At 58.8% G+C, this 19,821-nt stretch overlaps 2 protein-coding genes across 2 annotated transcripts in view; both read left to right on the plus strand.

Moving 5' to 3' along the window:
- The window catches only part of NBEAL2 (neurobeachin like 2), a gene marked incomplete at its 5' end in the record, with an annotated part of 32,204 nt that extends 29,100 nt beyond the window's left edge, over positions 1-3,104 (plus strand). Inside the window, 8 exons of the mRNA XM_080339877.1 lie at positions 6-115; positions 196-368; positions 637-731; positions 829-945; positions 1,022-1,183; positions 1,258-1,406; positions 1,502-1,637; positions 2,718-3,104. Of these exons, the coding sequence (XP_080196003.1) occupies positions 6-115; positions 196-368; positions 637-731; positions 829-945; positions 1,022-1,183; positions 1,258-1,406; positions 1,502-1,637; positions 2,718-2,822 (1,047 nt within the window). The 3' untranslated portion in view covers positions 2,823-3,104. The remainder of the gene's footprint in view (positions 1-5; positions 116-195; positions 369-636; positions 732-828; positions 946-1,021; positions 1,184-1,257; positions 1,407-1,501; positions 1,638-2,717) is intronic.
- A 5,674-nt stretch (positions 3,105-8,778) lies between these two features.
- LOC308053389 (D-serine dehydratase-like) lies at positions 8,779-19,438 on the plus strand (the record flags this gene model as incomplete). The annotated part of the gene is given in 9 exon segments (XM_080364239.1): positions 8,779-9,047; positions 10,004-10,159; positions 13,334-13,559; positions 13,561-13,615; positions 15,523-15,709; positions 17,670-17,791; positions 18,512-18,698; positions 19,175-19,280; positions 19,349-19,438. Coding segments are annotated over 9 exon segments (1,398 nt in total).
- Positions 19,439-19,821: the final 383 nt, after the last annotated feature.

Here is a 19,821-nt window from a genome sequence, read left to right on the forward strand (position 1 = left end):
TCCAGGTCACCGTGAGTGCCAACGGCTTGTTGGGGACGCACAACTGGTTGCCCTATGACAAGAACATCTCCAACTACTTCAGCTTCACCAAAGACCCCACGGTCTCCAATGCAAAGTGAGTCCCTGGGGATGGGCCCTGGAGGTGCCACCAGCCCACCCTTGGCTCTGCCACCGTCCCTTGTCCCTTCCCGCCAGGACCCAACGCTTCCTGCAAGGTCCCTTTGCCCCTGGCGCGGATCTCTGCTCCCGCACGCTGGCTGTGTCCCCTGATGGGAAGCTGCTCTTCAGCGGGGGACATTGGGACAACAGTCTTCGTGTCACCTCGCTGACCAAAGGGAAGGTGGTTGGACACATCACCCGGCACATAGGTACGTTCTCCTCTCATAATGATGATGATGAAGGTCTGATGATGCCCCAGTGGGTTTGTAGGACCATGGCGGGGGCAGGGGACATGGGACCAGGCAGGGGACATCTCCCAGTGTCACACATCTTGTGGCCATGGTCCAAGCTCCATTGCAGAGCCAGGGTGGGGTTAGGGCGAGCAGCATCTCCACACCCCAAAAACATCTTGATGTTGTGGTACCAAGCATGGTAGGACGGGGCCAGCAGCTCATAGTGTCCCTCTGGGTGTCACAGACATTGTCACCTGCCTGTCACTCGACCTCTGCGGCATCTACCTCATTTCTGGGTCCCGAGACACCACCTGCATGGTGTGGCAGGTCCTCCAGCAGGTAGGGGCTTGACCCTTACCCCAGTGCTCCAACCTGTGGGGAGCTCATGGTGGGCGCTGCCACCAGGTCGCTGAGGTCCCCATGTCCCCAACACCAGGGTGGCTTTTCCAGCGGTTTGGCTCCCAAACCCGTCCAGGTCCTGTACGGCCACGACGCCGAGGTGACGTGCGTGGCCATCAGCACCGAGCTGGACATGGCGGTGTCGGGCTCCAAGGTGAGCTGAGACAGTGGGGTGAGTGGTGAGATGGGCGGTGCCACCATCGTCACCCCGTGTCCCCATCCTCCCATAGGATGGCACCATCATCATCCACACCATCCGCCGGGGTCTCTTCATCCGCTCCCTGCGGCCGCCCGGTGAGACGTCACCGCCCGCCGTCCTCTCCCACCTGGCCGTGGGGCCAGAGGGACAGGTGGTCGCCCAGACCACTGTGGGTCAACGAGCCTGCTTGAAGGTATGACCAGCTGTCCCCGTGTCCCCCTCCTTGTCACCGTCAGCCATGTGCGTGTCCCCCTCCTTGTCTTTCAGGACAGGTTTGGGCTGCACCTCTACTCGGTCAATGGGAAGCACCTCTCCTCCGTCCCGCTGGACGAGGAGGTGACGGCCATGTGCTTGACGGAGGAGTTTGTGGTGTTGGGGACCATGCAGTGCGGGCTGGAGATCCGTGACCTCCAGAGGTGAGGGCTGTCACCCACCTTGTCCCCCCTCAGTCACCCCATTGGGTGCCCAAGGTGTTCAAGTGGTCCCATCCCACCACTCGTTCTTCTGGCAGCCTCAGGGCGGTCGTGCCCCCCGTGCCCATGCGGGTGCCCATCCACAGCGTGTCCGTCACCAAGGAGAAGAGTCACATCTTGGTGGGGTTGGAGGATGGCAAGCTCATTGTGGTGGGGGCTGGGCAGCCCACTGAGGTGAGCAAGGGCCCCACAGGCCAGGTGGTGGTGGGGCTAGGGGTGGTCATGGCTTAGTGTCCACTGGATGCTGCTGGGCTGGGGACCTCTGCTTGTCCTCCTTGGTCTCCAGAGCAGAGGGGGGCAGAGGTGGGATGGGGTGGGATGTGGGAAAGGGAGAGGATGGGGATGGAAAGGAGGAAGAGATGGAGACAGGGAAGGAGGTGAAGGTGGAGATGGGGAAGGAGATGGACATGGGGAAGGGGATGGAGGTGTAGGTGGTGATGGAGGTGGAGATAGGGATGAAGATGGAGCTAGGGAAGGGGATGAAGATAGGAAAGGACATGGAGATGGTGGTGGTGGAGATGGAGATAAAGAAGAGGATGAAGATAAGGAGATGGAGATGGAGAAGGATATGGAGGTGGAGATGGAGACAGGGAAGGGGATGGAGGTGAACATGCTGGTAGAGATAGAGATAGGGATGGAAAAGAGTCTGTTGGGTGGATGGTGATGAGGGCTTGGGCAGGGGCTGGGGGTGCAGAGGGAGAAGGGGATGGCGATGGGAGAAGTGGGGGTGTTGGAAGGTGATGGGATGAAGGTCTGGAAGGGATGAGGAGGATGATGGAGAAGAGGATGGAGATGTGGAAGGGGATGAAGATGATGATGGAGAAGGGGATGGAGATCTGGAGCGGGATGAGGATGGAGAAGGCGATGGAGATCTGGAAGGGGATGGAGATGATGATGGAGAAGGGGATGGAGATCTGGAGGGGGATGAAGATGATGATGGAGAAGGGGATGGAGATCTGGAGGGGGATGAAGATGATGATGGAGAAGGGGATGGAGATCTGGAAGGGGATGAAGATGATGATGGAGAAGGGGATGGAGATCTGGAGGGGGATGGAGATGATGATGAAAGGGATGGAAATCTGGAAGGGGATGAAAATGGTGATGGAGATCTGGGAGGGGATGAGGATGATGATGGAGATCTGGGAGGGGATGAGGATGATGATGGAGAGGAGGACGGAGATCTGGAAGGCTGTGGGGACATGGGATGGGGACAGGGACATGAAGTGGGTGCTCACCCCCCATCTCACCCTCCAGGTGCGGCCGGGCCAGTTCCACCGCCGGCTCTGGCGTTCCACGCGCCGAATCTCCCAGGTCTCAGCCGGCGAGACCGAGTACAACCCCCCCGAGGGCAGGTCCTAACCCACCCCCACCCCCCTGGGGTGCTCCGGAGATGGGGATCCCCCGCACCCCACAAATCCGGAGGGTCGGGGAGCCCCGTGCTGCCCTGCACCCGTGGCCTTATCCAGCCCCCGCTGGGGGGAGCGGAATCGTGCGTGTGTCCGTCCCCCTCCATTTTAGGGGTGACGGGGCTGAGGAGGCGGGGGGACCCCTCGCTGGGAAGGGGGGTGCCGCGTGTCCCCCCGCCGTGCCCGCTGGCCAGGAGCCGGTCGGGGCGTCGTGTGTGTGTCCCCCCCCCGCGGTTTTTCTATCCATTTTTAGATCTTTTACAGAAAAAAAAAAGAGAAAGAATTAAAAATAATATATCTATGGGAAATGAGTGTGTGCGAGGCCCTGGTGTGCCCCGCGCTGGGCGGGGGGCGTGCAGCCTGCGTCACGAGTAGGGGGTCTCAGCAGCCGTGTGCCCACATGGGGCGCAAGTGTGGGGGTCTCAGTAGCTGTACCCACACGTGTCACAAGTTGGGGGGTCTCAGCAGTCGTGTCACAAGCATTGGGGGGCGGTGCTCAGCAGCCATGCGCCCATGTCATGAGTGTAGGGGGGCTCAGCAGCCATGTACCTATATATCATGAGTGGGAGGGGGGGTCTCAGCAGCCATTTACCCCCATGTTACAAGTGGGGGGGGTCTCAGTAGCTGTACCCACATGTGTTACAAGTGGGGTGGTCTCAGTAGTTGTACCCACATGTGTCATGAGCATGGGAGGTCTCAGCAGCCATGCACGTGTGTTACGAGTGGGGGGGTCTCAGTAGCTGTACCCCCACATGTCACAAGTTGAGGGGTCTCAGCAGCCATACACCCATGGCATGAGTGGGAGGGACTCAGCAGGTGTGCCCACGAGTCATGAGTGTGGTGGGGTCTCAACACCCACATGTCATGAGAATTGGGGGGGGTCTCAGCAGTCGTTTGTCACGAGTGTTGCGGGAGATCTCAGTAGCTGTACCCACATGTGTCACAAGTGAGAGGGGTCTCAGTAGCTGTACCCACATGTCACAAGTTGGGGGTGGTCTCAGCAGCTGTACCCATGTGTCACGAGTGTGGGGGAACTCAGCAGCTGTACCCACGTGTCGTGAATGGGGGGGGGGGCTCAACAGCCACGTGTCATGAGTTTTGGGGGCTCAGCAGCCATGTACCTATATATCATGAGTGGGAGTGGGGGGTCTCAGCAGCCGTGTACCCCCATGTCACAAGTGTGGGGGGGTCTCAGTAGCTGTATCCACATGTGACATGAACATGAGGGTCTCAGCAGCCATGTGCCTATGTGTCACGAGTGTGGGGGTCCCAGTAGCTGTACCTACACATGTCATGAGTGTGGGGGGTCTCAGCAGCTCTGTACCCCCATGTCACAGGTGGGGGGGTCTCAGTAGCTTACCCACATGTGACATGAGCATGGGAGGTCTCAGCAGCCATGTGCCCACGTGTCATGAGTGTGGTGGGGTCTCAGCACCCACATGTCGTGAGAATTGGGGATGGGGGGGTCTCAGCAGTCATTTGTCATGAGTGTTGGGGGGGGTTTCAGTAGCTGTACCCACATGTGTCACAAGTAGGGGGTCTCAGTAATTGTACCCACATGTATCACAAGTGGGGAGGTCTCAGTAGCTGTACCCACATGTGACATGAGCATGGGAGGTCTCAGCAGCCAAGTACCCACGTGTCATGAGTGTGGTGGGGTCTCAGCACCCACATGTCATGTGAATTGGGGGGGGTCTCAGCAGTCATTTGTCATGAGTGTTGGGGATCGCGGCAGCTGTGCCCACATGTGTCACAAGTGGGGGCGTCTCAGTAGCTGTACCCACATGTGTCACGAGTTGGGGGGGGTCTCAGTAGTTGTACCTACATGTGTCATGAGCATGGGAGGTCTCAGCAGCCAGGCACGTGTGTTACGAGTGGGGGGGTCTCAGTAGCTGTACCCCCACATGTCACAAGTTGAGGGGTCTCAGCAGCCCTACAACCATGTCATGAGTGTGGGGGGCTCAGCAGGTGTACCCACATGTCATGAGTGTGGTGGGGTCTCAGCACCCACATGTCATGAGAATTGGGGGGGTCTCAGCAGTCATTTGTCATGAGTGTTGGGGGGGGACGGGGGGCGGCGGGTGTCTCAGTAGCTGTACCCACATGTGTTACGAGTGGGGGGGTCTCAGTAGCTGTACCCACATGTCATGAGCATGGGAGGTCTCAGCAGCCAGGCACGTGTTTTACGAGTGGGAGGGTCTCAGTAGCTGCACCCCCACGTGTCACAAGATGAGGGGTCTCAGCAGCCATACACCCATGTCATGAGTGGGGGGGTCTCAGCAGCTGTACCCACGTGTCACAAGTGTGGGGGAACTCAACAGCCACGTGTCATGAGTGCTGGGGGCTCAGCAGCCATGTGCCTACATATCTTGAGTGGGAGGGGGGGCCTCAGCAGCCGTGTACCCCCATGTCACAAGTGTGGGGGGGTCTCAGTAGCTGTATCCACATGTGACATAAACATGAGGGTCTCGGCAGCCATGTGCCCACGTGTCACGAGTGTGGGGGTCCCAGTAGCTGTACCCACATGTGTCATGAGTGTGGGGGGTCTCACAGCTGTGTACCCCCATGTCACAAGTGGGGGGGTCTCAGTAGCTTACCCACATGTGACATGAGCATGGGAGGTCTCAGCAGCCATGTGCCCACGTGTCATGAGTGTGGTGGGGTCTCAGCACCCACATGTCGTGAGAATTGGGGGTGGGGGGGTCTCAGCAGTCATTTGTCATGAGTGTTGGGGGGGGTTTCAGTAGCTGTACCCACATGTGTCACAAGTGGGGGGTCTCAGTAATTGTACCCACATGTATCACAAGTGGGGAGGTCTCAGTAGCTGTACCCACATGTGACATGAGTGTGGGAGGTCTCAGCAGCCATGCACGTGTGTTACGAGTGGAGGGGTCTCAGTAGCTGTACCCCCACATGTCACAAGTTGAGGGGTCTCAGCAGCCATACACCCATGTCATGAGTGGGGGGGTGCTCAGCAGCTGTACCCATGTGTCGTGAGTGTGGGGGGGCTCAACAGCCACGTGTCATGAGTTTTGGGGGCTCAGCAGCCATGTACCTACATATCATGAGTGGGAGGGGGGATCTCAGCAGCCGTGTACCCCCATGTCACGGGCATGGGAGGTCTCAGAAACTGGACACATGTCATGAGTGTAGGGGGGGCTCAATAGCCATGTACCCCCATGTCATAAGTGGGGTGGTCTCAGTAGCTGTACCCACATGTGTCACAAGTGGGGGGTCTCAGTAGCTGTACCCACATGTGACATGAGCATGGGAGGTCTCAGCAGCCAAGTACCCACGGGTCATGAGTGTGGTGGGGTCTCAGCACCCACATGTCATGAAAACCAGGGCGGGGGGGGGTCTCAGCAGTCATTTGTCATGAGTGTTGCAGGGGATCTCAGTAGCTGTACCCACATGTGTCACAAGTAGGGGGTCTCAGTAGTTGTACCCACATGTCACAAGTGGGGGGGTCTCAGTAATTGTACACACATGTGTCACAAGTGGGGGGGTCTCAGTAGTTGTACCCACATGTGTCACAAGTGGGGGGGTCTCAGTAGTTGTACCCACAGGTGTCATGAGCATGGGAGGTCTCAGCAGCCAGGCACATGTGTTACGAGTGGAGGGGTCTCAGTAGATGTACCCCCATGTGTCATAAGTTGAGGGGTCTCAGCAGCCCTACAACCATGTCATGAGTGGGGGGGGCTCAGCAGCTGTACCCATGTGTCACGAGTGTGGGGGGGCTCAGCAGCCGTGTGTCATGAGTGCTGGAGGCTCAGCAGCCATGTGCCTACATATCATGAGTGGGAGGGGGGGTCTCAGCAGCCATGCACCCCCATGTCACGGGCATGGGAGGTCTCAGTAGCTGGACACATGTCATGAGTGGTGGGGGGGGGGGCGCTCAGCAGCCATGTACCCCCATGTCACAAGTGTCAGGGGGTCTCAGTAGCTGTACCCACATGTGACATGAGCGTGGGAGGTCTCAGCAGCCATGTCCCCAGGTGTCATGAATGTGGGAGGTCTCAGCAGCCAAGTATCCACGTGTCATGAGTGTTGTGGGGTCTCAGCACCCACATGTCATGAGAATTGGGGGGGTCTCAGCAGCCATGTGTCCCCATGTCACGAGTGTGGGGAGTCTCAGCAGCCATGGGGCCACGTGTCATGAGTGTGGTGGGGTCTCAGCACCCACATATCATGAGAATTGGGGGGGGTCGCAGCAGTCGTTTGTCATGAGTGTTGGGGGGGGATATCTCAGTAGCTGTACTCACACGTGTCACAAGTGGAGGGGTCTCAGTAGTTGTACCCACATGTGACATGACCATGGGAGGTCTCAGCAGCCATGTCCCCACGTGTCATGAATGTGGGAGGTCTCAGCAGCCAAGTATCCACGTGTCATGAGTGTGGTGGGGTCTCAGCACCCACATGTCATGAGAATTGGGGGAGGTCTCAGCAGTCGTTTGTCATGAGTGTTGGGGGGGGGAATCTCAGTAACTGTACCCACATGTGTCACAAGTAGGGGGGGTCTCAGTAGCTGTATCCACGTGTGGCATGAGCATGGGAGGTCTCAGCAGCCAGGCACGTGTGTTATGAGTGGGGGGGTCTCAGTAGCTGCACCCCCACATGTCACAAGTTGAGGGGTCTCAGCAGCCATACACTCATGTTATGAGTGTGGTGGGGTCTCAGCACCCACATGTCATGAGAATTGGGGGGGGTCTCAGCAGTCATTTGTCATGAGTGTTGGGGGGGGTCTCAGTAGCTGTACCCACATGTGTCACAAGTTTGGGGGCCTCAGTAGTTGTACCTACATGTGTCATGAGCATGGGAGGTCTCAGCAGCCAGGCACATGTGTTACGAGTGGGGGGGTCTCAGTAGCTGTACCCCCACATGTCACAAGTTGAGGGGTCTCAGCAGCCATACACCCATGGCATGAGTGTGGGGGCTCAGCAGCTGTACCCATGTGTCACGAGTGTGGGGGAACTCAGCAGCTGTACCCACATGTCGTGAGTGGGGGGGGGCTCAACAGCCACGTGTCATGAGTGTTGGGGACTCAGCAGCCATGTACCTACATATCATGAGTGGGAGGGGGGGTCTCAGCAGCCGTGCACCCCCATGTCAAGAGTGTTGGGGGGGGTGTCTCAGTAACCCTGTACCCCTGTGTCACGGGTAGGGGGGGTCTCAGGAGGTGTGTACCTGAATGTCATGAGTGTGGGGGGTCTCAGCAGCTGTTACCCACACGTGTCATGAGTGAGGGGGGGTCTCAGCAGCTGTACCCACGTGTCATGAGTGGGGGGGGGGGTCTCAGCAGCTGTGCCCACGTGTCATGAGCCTGGGGGCTCTCAGAGGCCGTGCAGCCACATGTCACAAGTAGGGGGTCCCAGCAGCTGTGCGCCCACGTCATGAGTAAGGGGGGGTCTCAGCAGCCCCGTATCCACGTGTGACAAGTGTTGGGTGGTCTCAGCAGCTGTCCCCACGTGTGTCATGAGTGTGGGGGGTCTCAGCAGCCGTGTGTCCCCATGTCACGAGTGTGAGGGGTCTCAGCAGCGTGTGTCCCCATGTCACGAATGCGGGAGATCTCAGCAGCTGTGTGTCCCCGTGTCACGAGTGTGGGGGTCCCAGTGGCCGTATGTCCCCATGTCACGAGTGTGGGGGTCTCAGCGGCCGTGTGTCCCCATGTCACAAGTCTGGGGGGTCTCAGTGGCCGTGTGTCCCCATGTCACGAGTGGGGGGGTCTCAGCGGCCCTGTGTCCCCCTGTCACAAGCACGGGGACAGCCAGGCTCTCAACAACCACACACACACGTGTCACGAGCACGTGCGCCCTCAGCAGCCCTGTCCCCACGTGTCACGAGCGTGCCGGGTCTCAGCAGCCGCGCACCCACGTGTCGCAAGCCCGGGAGGTCTGGGCAGCCCCGGGCACATGGCGCACGCCCCACGGGCACGGGACTCCATGGGCGGCCGCCGTCCCCGGGAGCGCCAGGCTGTCCCCGTGCTGTCCCCAGCCGCAGTGCCCGTGTCCTCCCCTGCTCCTGCCACCCCCCGCGGGCCCCCCGGCCGGCAGCGACCTCTGTCCCCAGCCAAGGCTGCGGGTGCCCACGGCGTCACGTGCAGCGGGGACACCAGAGCCACCAAGGCTGAGCCGGGAGCAGCCGCAGCGCAGGACAGACAGATGGACGCACAGACAGACAGGTGGGCAGGGCTGGGTGCTCGGGGTGACACCGGGGCCGTCACCCGGACAGCCTCGTGGTGGGTGCCCCGGGTGGCGGTGGGGACACTGAGGTGCCACCGATGGAGGGTCCGGGTGTCCCCGTCCCAGCTGGGCTTGGACACATGTCCCTGTCTCCATGTCCTGGGCCCAGGTGGTCCAGCATGTCCCAGTCCCAGATGTCCCACTCCCCAGCTTCCCAGTCCCATATTGTCCCTATTCCATGTGTCCCAGTCCTATGGGGACTCAGGTTTCCCAGTTCCAGGTGTCTCCGTCCCATATATCTCAGTCCTATTTGTCCCTCTCCCAGGTGCCCAGTCCCATGTGTCCCAGTTCCAGGTGTCCCTGTCCCATATATCCCAGTCCTATTTGTCCCTCTCCCAGGTGCCCAGTCCCATGTGTCCCAGTCCCAGATGTCCCTATCCCATATATCCCAGTCCTATTTGTCCCTCTCCCAGGCACCCAGTCCCAGGTGTCCCTGTCCCATATATCCCAGTCCCATTTGTCCCTCTCCCAGGTGCCCAGTCCCAGGTGTCCCTGTTCCCAGTGTCTGTGACCCAGGTGTCCCTCTCCCCTGTTTCCCAGTCCCATATGTCCCTGTTCCACACATCCCAGTCCTATAGGGGCTCAGATTTCCCAGTTCTGGTGGCCACGTCCCATATATCCCAGTCCCATTTGTCCCTTTCCAACTTGTCCCTGTTCCCAGTGCCCCAGTCCCAGGTGACCCAAACCACCCCTTGCTTTGGGTCCCATGGGGGGCTCAACCCCCCCAGCCCCCCATCCCAACCACCTCTGTCCCCATGGGGGTGGGTGCAGGATGAGTCCAGAGTGGGTGCAGGATGAGTCCAGAGTGGGTGCAGGGGTTTTTTTGAGGGGTGCGTGGTGGGTGTAGGTTTTGGGGGGACAGTGGGTGCAGGGCAGGTGTGTCCCCCCGTGGCAGCAGCAGCAGGTGGCTGGGAGCCCCCCTGGAGCAGGTGCCCACGCCGGCGCTGGCCCTGGACCAGGCCACGCTGCGGCACAACGCCGAGCGCATGCGGGAGCGCTGCCGGGCCCTGGGCGTCCGCCTGCGCCCCCACGTCAAAACACACAAAACGCTGTGAGTGTGTCCCCCAGGACCCCACAACTTCCCCTCAGCATCCCCTCAGCATCCCCTCCAGCATCCACCCAACGTTCCCCAGCATCCCCCTGCATCCCCTCCCAGCATCCCCCCCAGCATCCCCCCAGCATCCCCCCAGTATCCTCCCAGCATCCCCCCAACATTCCCCAACATTCCCCAACATTCCCCAGCATCCCTCCCAGCATCCCCCAACATCCCCCCCAGCATCCCCTCAGCATCCTCCCAACATCCCCCAGCATCCCCCCCAAGCATCCCCCCCAGCATCCTCCCAGCATCGCCCCAGAATCCTCCAGCATCCCCTCAGCATCCCCAAACATCCCCCCCAGCATCCCCCCAACATTCCCCTACATTCCCCAGCAACCCCCCCAACATTCCCCAGCATCCCCCCAACCTTCCCCAGCATCCCCCCAACCTTCCCCAGCATCCCCCCAGCATCCCCCCAGCACCCCCCCCAGCATCCCTCACAGCATCCCCCCAGCACCCCCCCCCAGCATCCCCCCCAGCATCCCCCCCAGCATCCTCCCAGCATCACTCCAGAATCCTCCAACATCCCCCCAGCATCCCCCCAGCATCCCCCCAGCATTCCCCCCAGCATCCCCTCAGCATCCCCCCCAACATCCCACCCAGCATCCCCCCAGCATCCTCCCAACATCCTCCCAACATCCCCCAGCATCTCCCCCAGCATCCCCCCAACATCTCCCAACATCCCCCCAGCATCGCCCCATAATCCTCCAGCATCCCCCAGCATCCCCCAACATCCCCCCCAGCATCCCCCCCAATCATCCTCCAGCATCCTCCCCAGCATTCCCCCCAGCATCCCCCAACATCCCCCGCAACATCCCCCCCAGCATCCCCCCAACATCCCCCAGCATCTCCCAGCATCCTCCCAGTATCCCCCCAAGCATCCCACATCCTCCCTATCTTCCCCAATCATCCTCCAGCATCCCCACCAACATCCCTCCAGCATCCTCCCAGTATCCGTTCCCAAACTTTCCCCCCAGCATCTCCTCAGCTTCCCCCCAGCCCCTCCCCAATGTCCCGCCAACTTCTACACCACCATCCAGCCATCATCCCCCCGGTATCCTCCCAGCACCCCCACCTTCCCCCCAGCATCCCCCCAGCATCCCCCCAGCACCCCCCCAGCACCCCGCCAGCATCCCCCCAGCATCCCCCCAGCATCCCTCCTCCTCCCTACCTCCCCCAACCACCCCCATCTTCCCCAGCCCTCCCAGCATCGTCCCAGTATCCCCCAACCTCCCCCTGAGTATCTCCCCAGCACCCCCCACCTTCTACTCCATCATCCCCCCAATATCCTCCCAGCATCCCCCCATCTTCCCCCAAGTATCCCACCATCCTCCCTGAGTATTTCCCCAGCATCCCCCCAATCATCCTCCCATCATCTCCCCAGTATCCCTCCCATCTTCTCTCCATCTTCCCCCCATCTTCCCCCCGTCTTCCCCCCGTCTTCCCCCCGTCTTCCCCCCGTCTTCCCCCCATCTTCTCCCCATCTTCTCCCCATCTTCCCTCCATCATCTTCCTCCCATCTTCCTCTCATCTTATCCCCATCTTCTCTCCGTATTCCCTCCATCTTGCCCCCATTTTCCCCATCTTCTCTCCATCTTCCCCTCATCTTCCCCCCATCTTCCCTCCATCATCTCCCCATCTTCCCCCCATCTTCTTCCCAACATCCCCCCGTCTTCTCCCCATCTTCCCTCCATCTTCCCTCCATCTTCTCCCCATCTTCCTCCCATCTTATCCCCATCTTCCCCCATCTTCCTCCCATCATCTTTCTCCCATCTTCCTCCCATCTTCCTCCCATCTTATCCCCATCGTCTCTCCATATTCCCTCCATCTTGCCCCCATTTTTCCCCATCTTCTCCCCATCTTTTCCCCATCTTCCCCTCATCTTCCCTCCATCTTCCCTCCATCTTCTCCCTGTCTTTCTCCCATATTATCCCTATCTTCCCTCATCTTCCGCCCATCTTTCCCTATCTTCCCCCCATCTATCTTCCCCCCATCTATCTTCCCCCCATCTATCTATCTTCCCCCCATCTATCTTCCTCCCATCATCTTCCTCCCATCATCTTCCTCCCATCTTATCCCCATCTTCTCTCCATATTCCCTCCATCTTGCCCCCATTTTTCCCCATCTTCTCTCCATCTTCCCCTCATCTTCCCCCATCTTCCCTCCGTCATCTCCCCATCTTCCTCCCATCTTCTTCCCAACATCCCCCCGTCTTCTCCCCATCTTCTCCCCATCTTCCTCCCATCTTCTTCCCAACATCCCCCCGTCTTCTCCCCATCTTCTCCCCATCTTCCTCCCATCTTCTTCCCAACATCCCCCTGTCTTCTCCCCATCTTCTCCCCATCTTCTCCCCATCTTCTCCCCATCTTCTCCCCATCTTCTCCCCATCTTCTCCCCATCTTCTCCCCATCTTCTCCCCATCTTCTCCCCATCTTCTCCCCATCTTCCCTCCTTCCCTGCATCTTCTCTGCATCTTCCCTCCATCTTCTCCCCATCTTTTTCCCATCTTATCCCTATCTTCCCTCATCTTCCCCCATCTTCCCCCATCATCTTCCTCCCATCTTCCTCCCATCTTATCCCCATCATGTCTCCGTATTCCCTCCATCTTGCCCCCATTTTTCCCTATCTTCTTTCCATCTTCCTCTCATCTTCCCCCCATCTTCCCTCCATCATCTCCCCATCTTCCCCCATCTTCTTCCCAACATCCCCCCGTCTTCCCCTCGTCTTCCCCCTGTCTTCTCCCCATCTTCCCTCCATCTTCCCTCCATCTTCCCTCCATCTTCCGTCCATCTTCCCCCATCTTCTCCCCATCTTTCTCCCATCTTCCACCCATCTGTCCCTATCTTCCCCCCATCTATCTTCCCCCCATCTATCTTCCCCCCATCTTCTTCCTCCCATCTTATCCCCATCTTCTCTCTGTATTCCCTCCATCTTGCCCCCATTTTTCCCCATCTTCCCCCCATCTTCCCCCTATCTTCCCCCCATCATCTCCCCATCTTCCCCCCATCTTCTTCCCAACATCCCCCCATCTCCTCCCCATCATCCCCCCAGCATCCTCCCCGTACCCCTCCCACCATCCCCAATCATCGCCCCCCACCCCAATACCCCCGTCTCCCCCCGTTTCGGCAGCGAGGGCGCGGCGCTGGCGACGGGCGGCAGCCGCCGCGGCATCGCGGTGTCCACGCTGGCCGAGGCGCGGTTCTTCGCGGCGGGGGGGTTCGACGACATCCTGTACGCGTTCCCGCTGCCGGGGGGGCGGCTGGACGAGTGCGCCGCCCTGGCCCAGCGCCTCCAGAGCTTCCAGATCCTCCTCGACGCCCCCCAGGCCCTGGCCCTTCTGCGCCAGCGCCCGCTCACCCCCCCCAAAGCGCTGGCTCGTCTGGCTCAAGCTCGACTGCGGCAATGGCAGGGGTAGGTGACCCCCCCCCCAAACAATAACCCCCCCAGTGTGGGGGATGCAGAGATGGGGCATCATGTGTCTTCCCCATGGGTGTTTTCATCCATACGCCCCCAGGATGGTCCAAGTCCCCCCTCCCAGACCCATCATCTCAATGGGATGGAGCATGTAAGACCCCCCCGCCCCCACCAGGATGCTCCATGGGGTGAAGGTGGCCCAAATCCCCCCTATGGGACATTTTACCCCCCCCCAAAATTAAATCCTATTTTTGCTCCCCCCAGATGCTCTATGATGGCCCAAAACCCCATTATGGGACATTTACCCCCCCCAAAATTAAATCCTATTTTTACTCCCTCAGGATGCTCCATGGTGGCCCAAAACCCCATTATGAGACATTGGGACATTTACACACACCCCCCCCCAAATTAAATCCTATTTTTACTCCATCAGGATGCTCCATGATGCCCCAAAACCCCATTATGGGACGTTTACCCCTCCCACATTAAATCCCATTTTTACCCCATGAGGTTGCTCCATGGTGGCCCAAAACCCCATTATAGGACATTTACCCCCCCCAAATTAAATCCCATTTTTACTCCCCCAGGATGCTCCCTAGTGCCCCAAAACCCCATTACGGGACATTTACCTCCCCCCAAATTAAATCCCATTTTTACTCCCCCAGGATGCTCCATGGTGGCCCAAAACCTCATAATGGGACATTTACCTCCCCCCAAATTAAATCCCATTTTTACTCCCCCAGGATGCTCCATGGTGGCCCAAAACCCTATTATGGGACATTTACCCCCCCCAAATTAAATCCCATTTTTACCCCCCAGGATGCTACATAGTGCCCCAAAACCCCATTATGGGACGTTTACCCGCCCCCCCCCCCAAATTAAATCCCATTTTTACTCCATCAGGATGCTCCATGGTGCCCCAAAACCCCATTATGGGACATTTACCCCCCCCCAAATTAAATCCCATTTTTACCCCCCCAGGATGCTCCATGGTGCCCCAAACCCCCCATAATGGGCCATCTCAACCACCCCCAAATAATACAATATTTTTACCCCCCCAGGATGCTCCATGGGACACAGTTGACCCCAAATCCCCCACAATGGGACATTTAACCCCCTAGAAGTCCCAAAATCCCATTTTTACCCCCCAGGATGCTCCATGATGCACCAAAACCCCCATAATGGGACATTTAAGGCCCCCATAAATAAAGTCCCATTTTTACCCCCTAGGATGCTCCATGATGGCCCCAAACCCCCATAATGGAACATTTAAGGCCCCCCCAAATTAAATCCCATATTTAACTCCAGGATGCTCCACGATGGCCCAAAACCCCCATAATGGAACATTTAAGGCCCCCATAAATAAAGTCCCATTTTTAACTCCAGGATGCTCCATGATGCATCAAAACCCCCATAATGGGACATTTAAGGCCCCCATAAATAAAGTCCCATTTTTACCTCCCAGGATGCTCCATGGTGCCTCCAAACCCCCATAATGGAACATTTAAGGCCCCCCCAAATTAAATCCCATTTTTACCCCCAGGATGCTCCACGATGGCCCCAAACCCCCATAATGGGTCATTTAAGACCCCCCCAAATAAAATCCCATTTTTACCCCCAGGATGCTCCATGGTGGCACAAACCCCCGTAATGAGGCATTTAAGCCCCCCCAAATTAATCCCATTTTTAATTCCCCAGGATGCTCCATGGAGACCCCAAATCCCCCATAATGGCACATTTAACCCCCCCCAAATCCCATTTTTACCCCCACCAGGATGCCCCACGGTGGGTGACGCCCCACACGTCCAACCCCAACCCCTCATCCCCACCATCCCCCCAACACGTGGCATCAACCCCCTCCCCAAATCCCCCCAAATCCCCCCAAATGTGTGTCCCTCCCATAGCCGGCGTGCGCCCCCAGGACCCGGGGGCCCTGTCCCTGGCTCGGGCCATCGCCGAGGACGCCCCGGGGGAGGTGACACTGGTGGGGGTCTACGCTCACTGCGGGGACACCTATGGCTGCCGCGATGTCCCCGCCGTCCAAGCCATCGCCAGGGCCACCGCCACCGCCGTACTCGACTTTGTCACCGCGTGAGTGTCACCCCCAACCCCCATAAAAACCTGGTTGTAAATGTAAATCACCCCCATAAAACTGACACCCCCGCCGGAGAGCAGGAGGATGTTGGTGGCTCCGGTCACCTTTGATGTGGGTTTGGTGATGGGTTGTGACCTCTGTTATTGTCCCCCGCCGCCTTCGTCACCCTTTTGTTTGGCGTCTTGGAGGGAAATGCTGCCGGATGGTTCCTGATGGGTGAAGGGGACCCCCTGGAGCCCCCATCCCCTGGGACCCCCATCCCATGTGCACAGGGACCTGGTCCCCTGGGGACACCACCTGGGGGTCTCTGGTCCCACCTCAGCTGGTTTGGTGGTGGGGAAACTGAGGCATAAGGGAAAAACTGCTGCCTCCATCCTCAAAAAAATGGGGTGCTGATGTGACCCCCCCAATGCCTTGATGGACTCTACAGATCCTGGGGGGACAGGGAGGGGAGGGGGTGACACATCTGGGGTACTTGGGCACATCTGGGAGGGTCACAGGCACATCTAGGGGTGCCATGGGACATGCGGAGAGTCTAAGGCATATTTAGGGGTGTCCTGGGACACCTAGCTGAGGGTCACAGGCATATCTGGGGGATGCTCTGGCACATCTGGGGGTCCTGGGCACATCTGGGGGTGTTCTGGTGCACTCAAGCTGGTGACTGAGCACATATGGGGGCTTCTGGGCACATTGGGGGGATCTATGGCTCATGGGGGTAGATATTTGGCACACGTGGGGGGACCTCTTGTGGCACCCAAGGGTGATGGACCCACATCTGGTCGTGTTTCTGTGGCACCCAAGGGTGATGGAACCACCTCTGGCCCTGTTTCTGTGGCACCCAAGGGTCCTGGACCTTCTTCTGGTCCTGTGGCACCCAAGGGTGATGGACCCACATCTGGTCGTGTTTCTGTGGCACCCAAGGGTGATGGAACCACCTCTGGCCCTGTTTCTGTGGCACCCAAGGGTCCTGGACCTTCTTCTGGTCCTGTGGCACCCAAGGGTGATGGACCCACATCTGGTCGTGTTTCTGTGGCTCCCAAGGGTGATGGAACCACCTCTGGCCCTGTTTCTGTGGCACCCAAGGGTCCTGGACCTTCTTCTGGTCCTGTGGCACCCAAGGGTGATGGACCCACATCTGGTCGTGTTTCTGTGGCACCCAAGGGTGATGGACCCACATCTGGTCCTGTTTCTGTGGCACCCAAGGGTCCTGGACCTTCTTCTGGTCCTGTGGCACCCAAGGGTGATGGAACCACATCTGGTCCTGTTTCTGTGGCACCCAAGGGTCCTGGACCTTCTTCTAGTCCTATGGCTCCCAAGGGTGATGGAATCACCTGTGGTCCTGTGGCACCCAAGGGTCCTGGACCTTCTTCTGGTTCTGTGGCACCCAAGGGTGATGGACCCACCTCTGGTCCTGTTTCTGTGGCATCCAAGGGTGATGGAACCACATCTGGTCCTGTTTCTGTGGCTCCCAAGGGTGATGGAACCACATCTGGTCCTGTTTCTGTGGCACCCAAGGGTCCTGGACCTTCTTCTAGTCCTGTGGCTCCCGCAGGTGATGGAATCACCTGTGGTCCTGTGGCACCCAAGGATGATGGACCTTCTTCTGGTCCTGTGGCTCCCAAGGGTGATGGACCCACATCTGGTCCTGTTTCTGTGGCACCTAAGGGGTGATGGACCTTCTTCTGGTCCTGTGGCTCCCAAGGGTGATGGACCCACCTCTGATCCTGTTTCTGTGGCACCCAAGGGTGATGGACCCACCTCTGGTCCTGTTTCTGTGGTACCCAAGGGTCCTGGACCTTCTTCTAGTCCTGTGGCTCCCGCAGGTGATGGAACCACCTCTGGTCCTGTGGCACCCAAGGGTGTTGGACCCCCCTCTGCTCCATCTCCCGCGGTCCCTGGGGTGGCGATGTCCCCCCCGCCGTGTCCCCATCACTCGGCGTGTCCCCTGTCCCGCAGGCTGCGGCGGGCGGGCATCCCATGTCCCCAGGCCAGCATGGGCTCCACGCCGTCCTGCAGCCACCCGGTGCCGGAGATGTCCCAGCTCACCGAGCTGCACCCGGGCAACTACCTCTTCTATGGTGAGCAGCTCAGGAACCCCAAAAACCTCCTGTGACCCCCTCCCAGGGTGGGACGCACCCCAACCCGCGCACCTGCACCCAGATATTCCCAACCTTCTGTTGTTAGTATTCCCCAAGCTATTCTGCAATTATTCCCCTAATATTTGCCATTATCCCCCAACTATTCCCCAAGATGTTTTGCTACTATTCCCCAAATATTTCCTATTTTCCCCAAATATTTCCTATTACTCCTCAAATCATTTTGCTGTTATTCCCCAAATACTGACTATTATTCCCCAAACTACTTTGCTATCATTCCTCCTAATACTCGCCGTTGTTCTGCAAACTATTTTGCTATTATTCCCCAAACATTTCCCAAATATTCCCTATCACTCCTCACACTATTTTGTGGTTACTCCCCAAATATTTGCTATTATCCCCTAAATATTTTCCAACTATTCCCCAAGCTATTTTGCTATTATTCCCCAGATATTCCCCAAATATTTTGCTGTTATTCCCAAAACATTTTGCCATTATTCCCCAAATATTTGCTATTATTCCCCAAATATTTTCCATGATTCCCCAAGGTGTTTTCTATTATTCCTCAAACATTCCCCAAATATTTTCTGCTATTGCCCAAATGTTCCCCAACATATTATCCCCTAATATTTGCTGTTATTCCCCAAATACTCGCTCTTATCCTGCCGACCATTGCGATGCACCCCAAATGGCGCCCCGCAGACCTCCAGCAGACCCAGCTGGGCTCGTGCCGCCCCGAGGACGTCGCCATCCGCGTCCTCACCAGGGTCATCGCTCACTATCCCCATCGCAACCAGCTGCTGCTGGACTGCGGCTGGGCCGCCCTCAGCCTGCACGGCCCGCGGGCGCCCGGGGGCTGCGCCGCCGTCGAGGGGCACCCGGAGCTGCGGTGAGAGCGGGGGACGCGGGGACACGGGTGGGGACGTGGGGGTGAGGATGATGGAGGGAGTGGAGCGTCTCCCGTGTGAGGAAAGGCTGAGGGAGCTGGGGCTCTGGAGCTGGACAAGAGGACACTGAGGGGGGACTCACTGCTGGGGATCAAGATGGAAAGGGGCAGTGTCAGGAGGATGGAGCCAGGCTCTGCTGGTGACAACCAGGGACAGGACAAGGGGCAATGGGTGCAAACTGGAACACAGGAGGTTCCACTTGAATATGAGAAGCAACTTGTTGGGGTGAGGGTGTCAGAGCCTGGCCCAGGCTGCCCAGGGGGTTGTGGAGTCTCCTTCTGTGCAGACATTCCAACCCGCCTGGACACCTTCCTGTGTAACCTCATCTGGGTGTTCCTGCTCCATGGGGGGGTTGCACTGGGTGAGCTCTCCAGGTCCCTCCCAACACTCTGTGACTCCGTGTGCCGTGTCCCCGCAGGCTGGTGGGGCTCACACAGGAGCACGGGCAGGTGGAAGCCGTGGATGGGCCGTTGGACTTCGAGCGGTTCCCTCTGGGCAGCATCCTGGCTCTCATCCCCTTCCACGTGAGTACCCGTCCCACCACGTCCCGCCACGTCCCACCACACCTGGCTCAGCATCCCTCCCTCCGCAGGCCTGCGCCACGGCCGCCATGCACCCCGTCTACTACGTCCACGCTGGGGGGAAGGTGGTGGAGCTCTGGCACCCCGTCCGCGGCTGGTAGGGAAGAGAGTGGGGAGCCACCAGGGTGCTGCACCCATACCGGGGCGCTGGGTGCTGCACCCTCCCAGCCTGGAGTCCTGCACCCACCCTGATGCTGCACTCATTCCGCGGTTGTGCACCCAGTCTGGGGTGCTGCGCTCCCCTGTTCCGGGGTGGTGCAGCCATGCCCAGACCCAACACCCATGCTGGGGTCCCACAGCAGCATCCTGCACCCACACCAGGATCCTGCACCTACACCGGGGTGCCGCACTCCCCCATATCAGGGTGCTGCACTCATTCTGTGGTTCTGCACCTATTCTGGGGTGCTGCACCCATACTGGAGTCCCACACCAGAATCCTGCATCCATGTGGGGTGCTAGACCCCCCAGCAAGCCCCTACACCCA

This window comes from Nesoenas mayeri (genome assembly GCF_963082525.1).
Source record: "Nesoenas mayeri genome assembly, chromosome: 2".
Classification (NCBI taxonomy): domain Eukaryota; kingdom Metazoa; phylum Chordata; class Aves; order Columbiformes; family Columbidae; genus Nesoenas; species Nesoenas mayeri.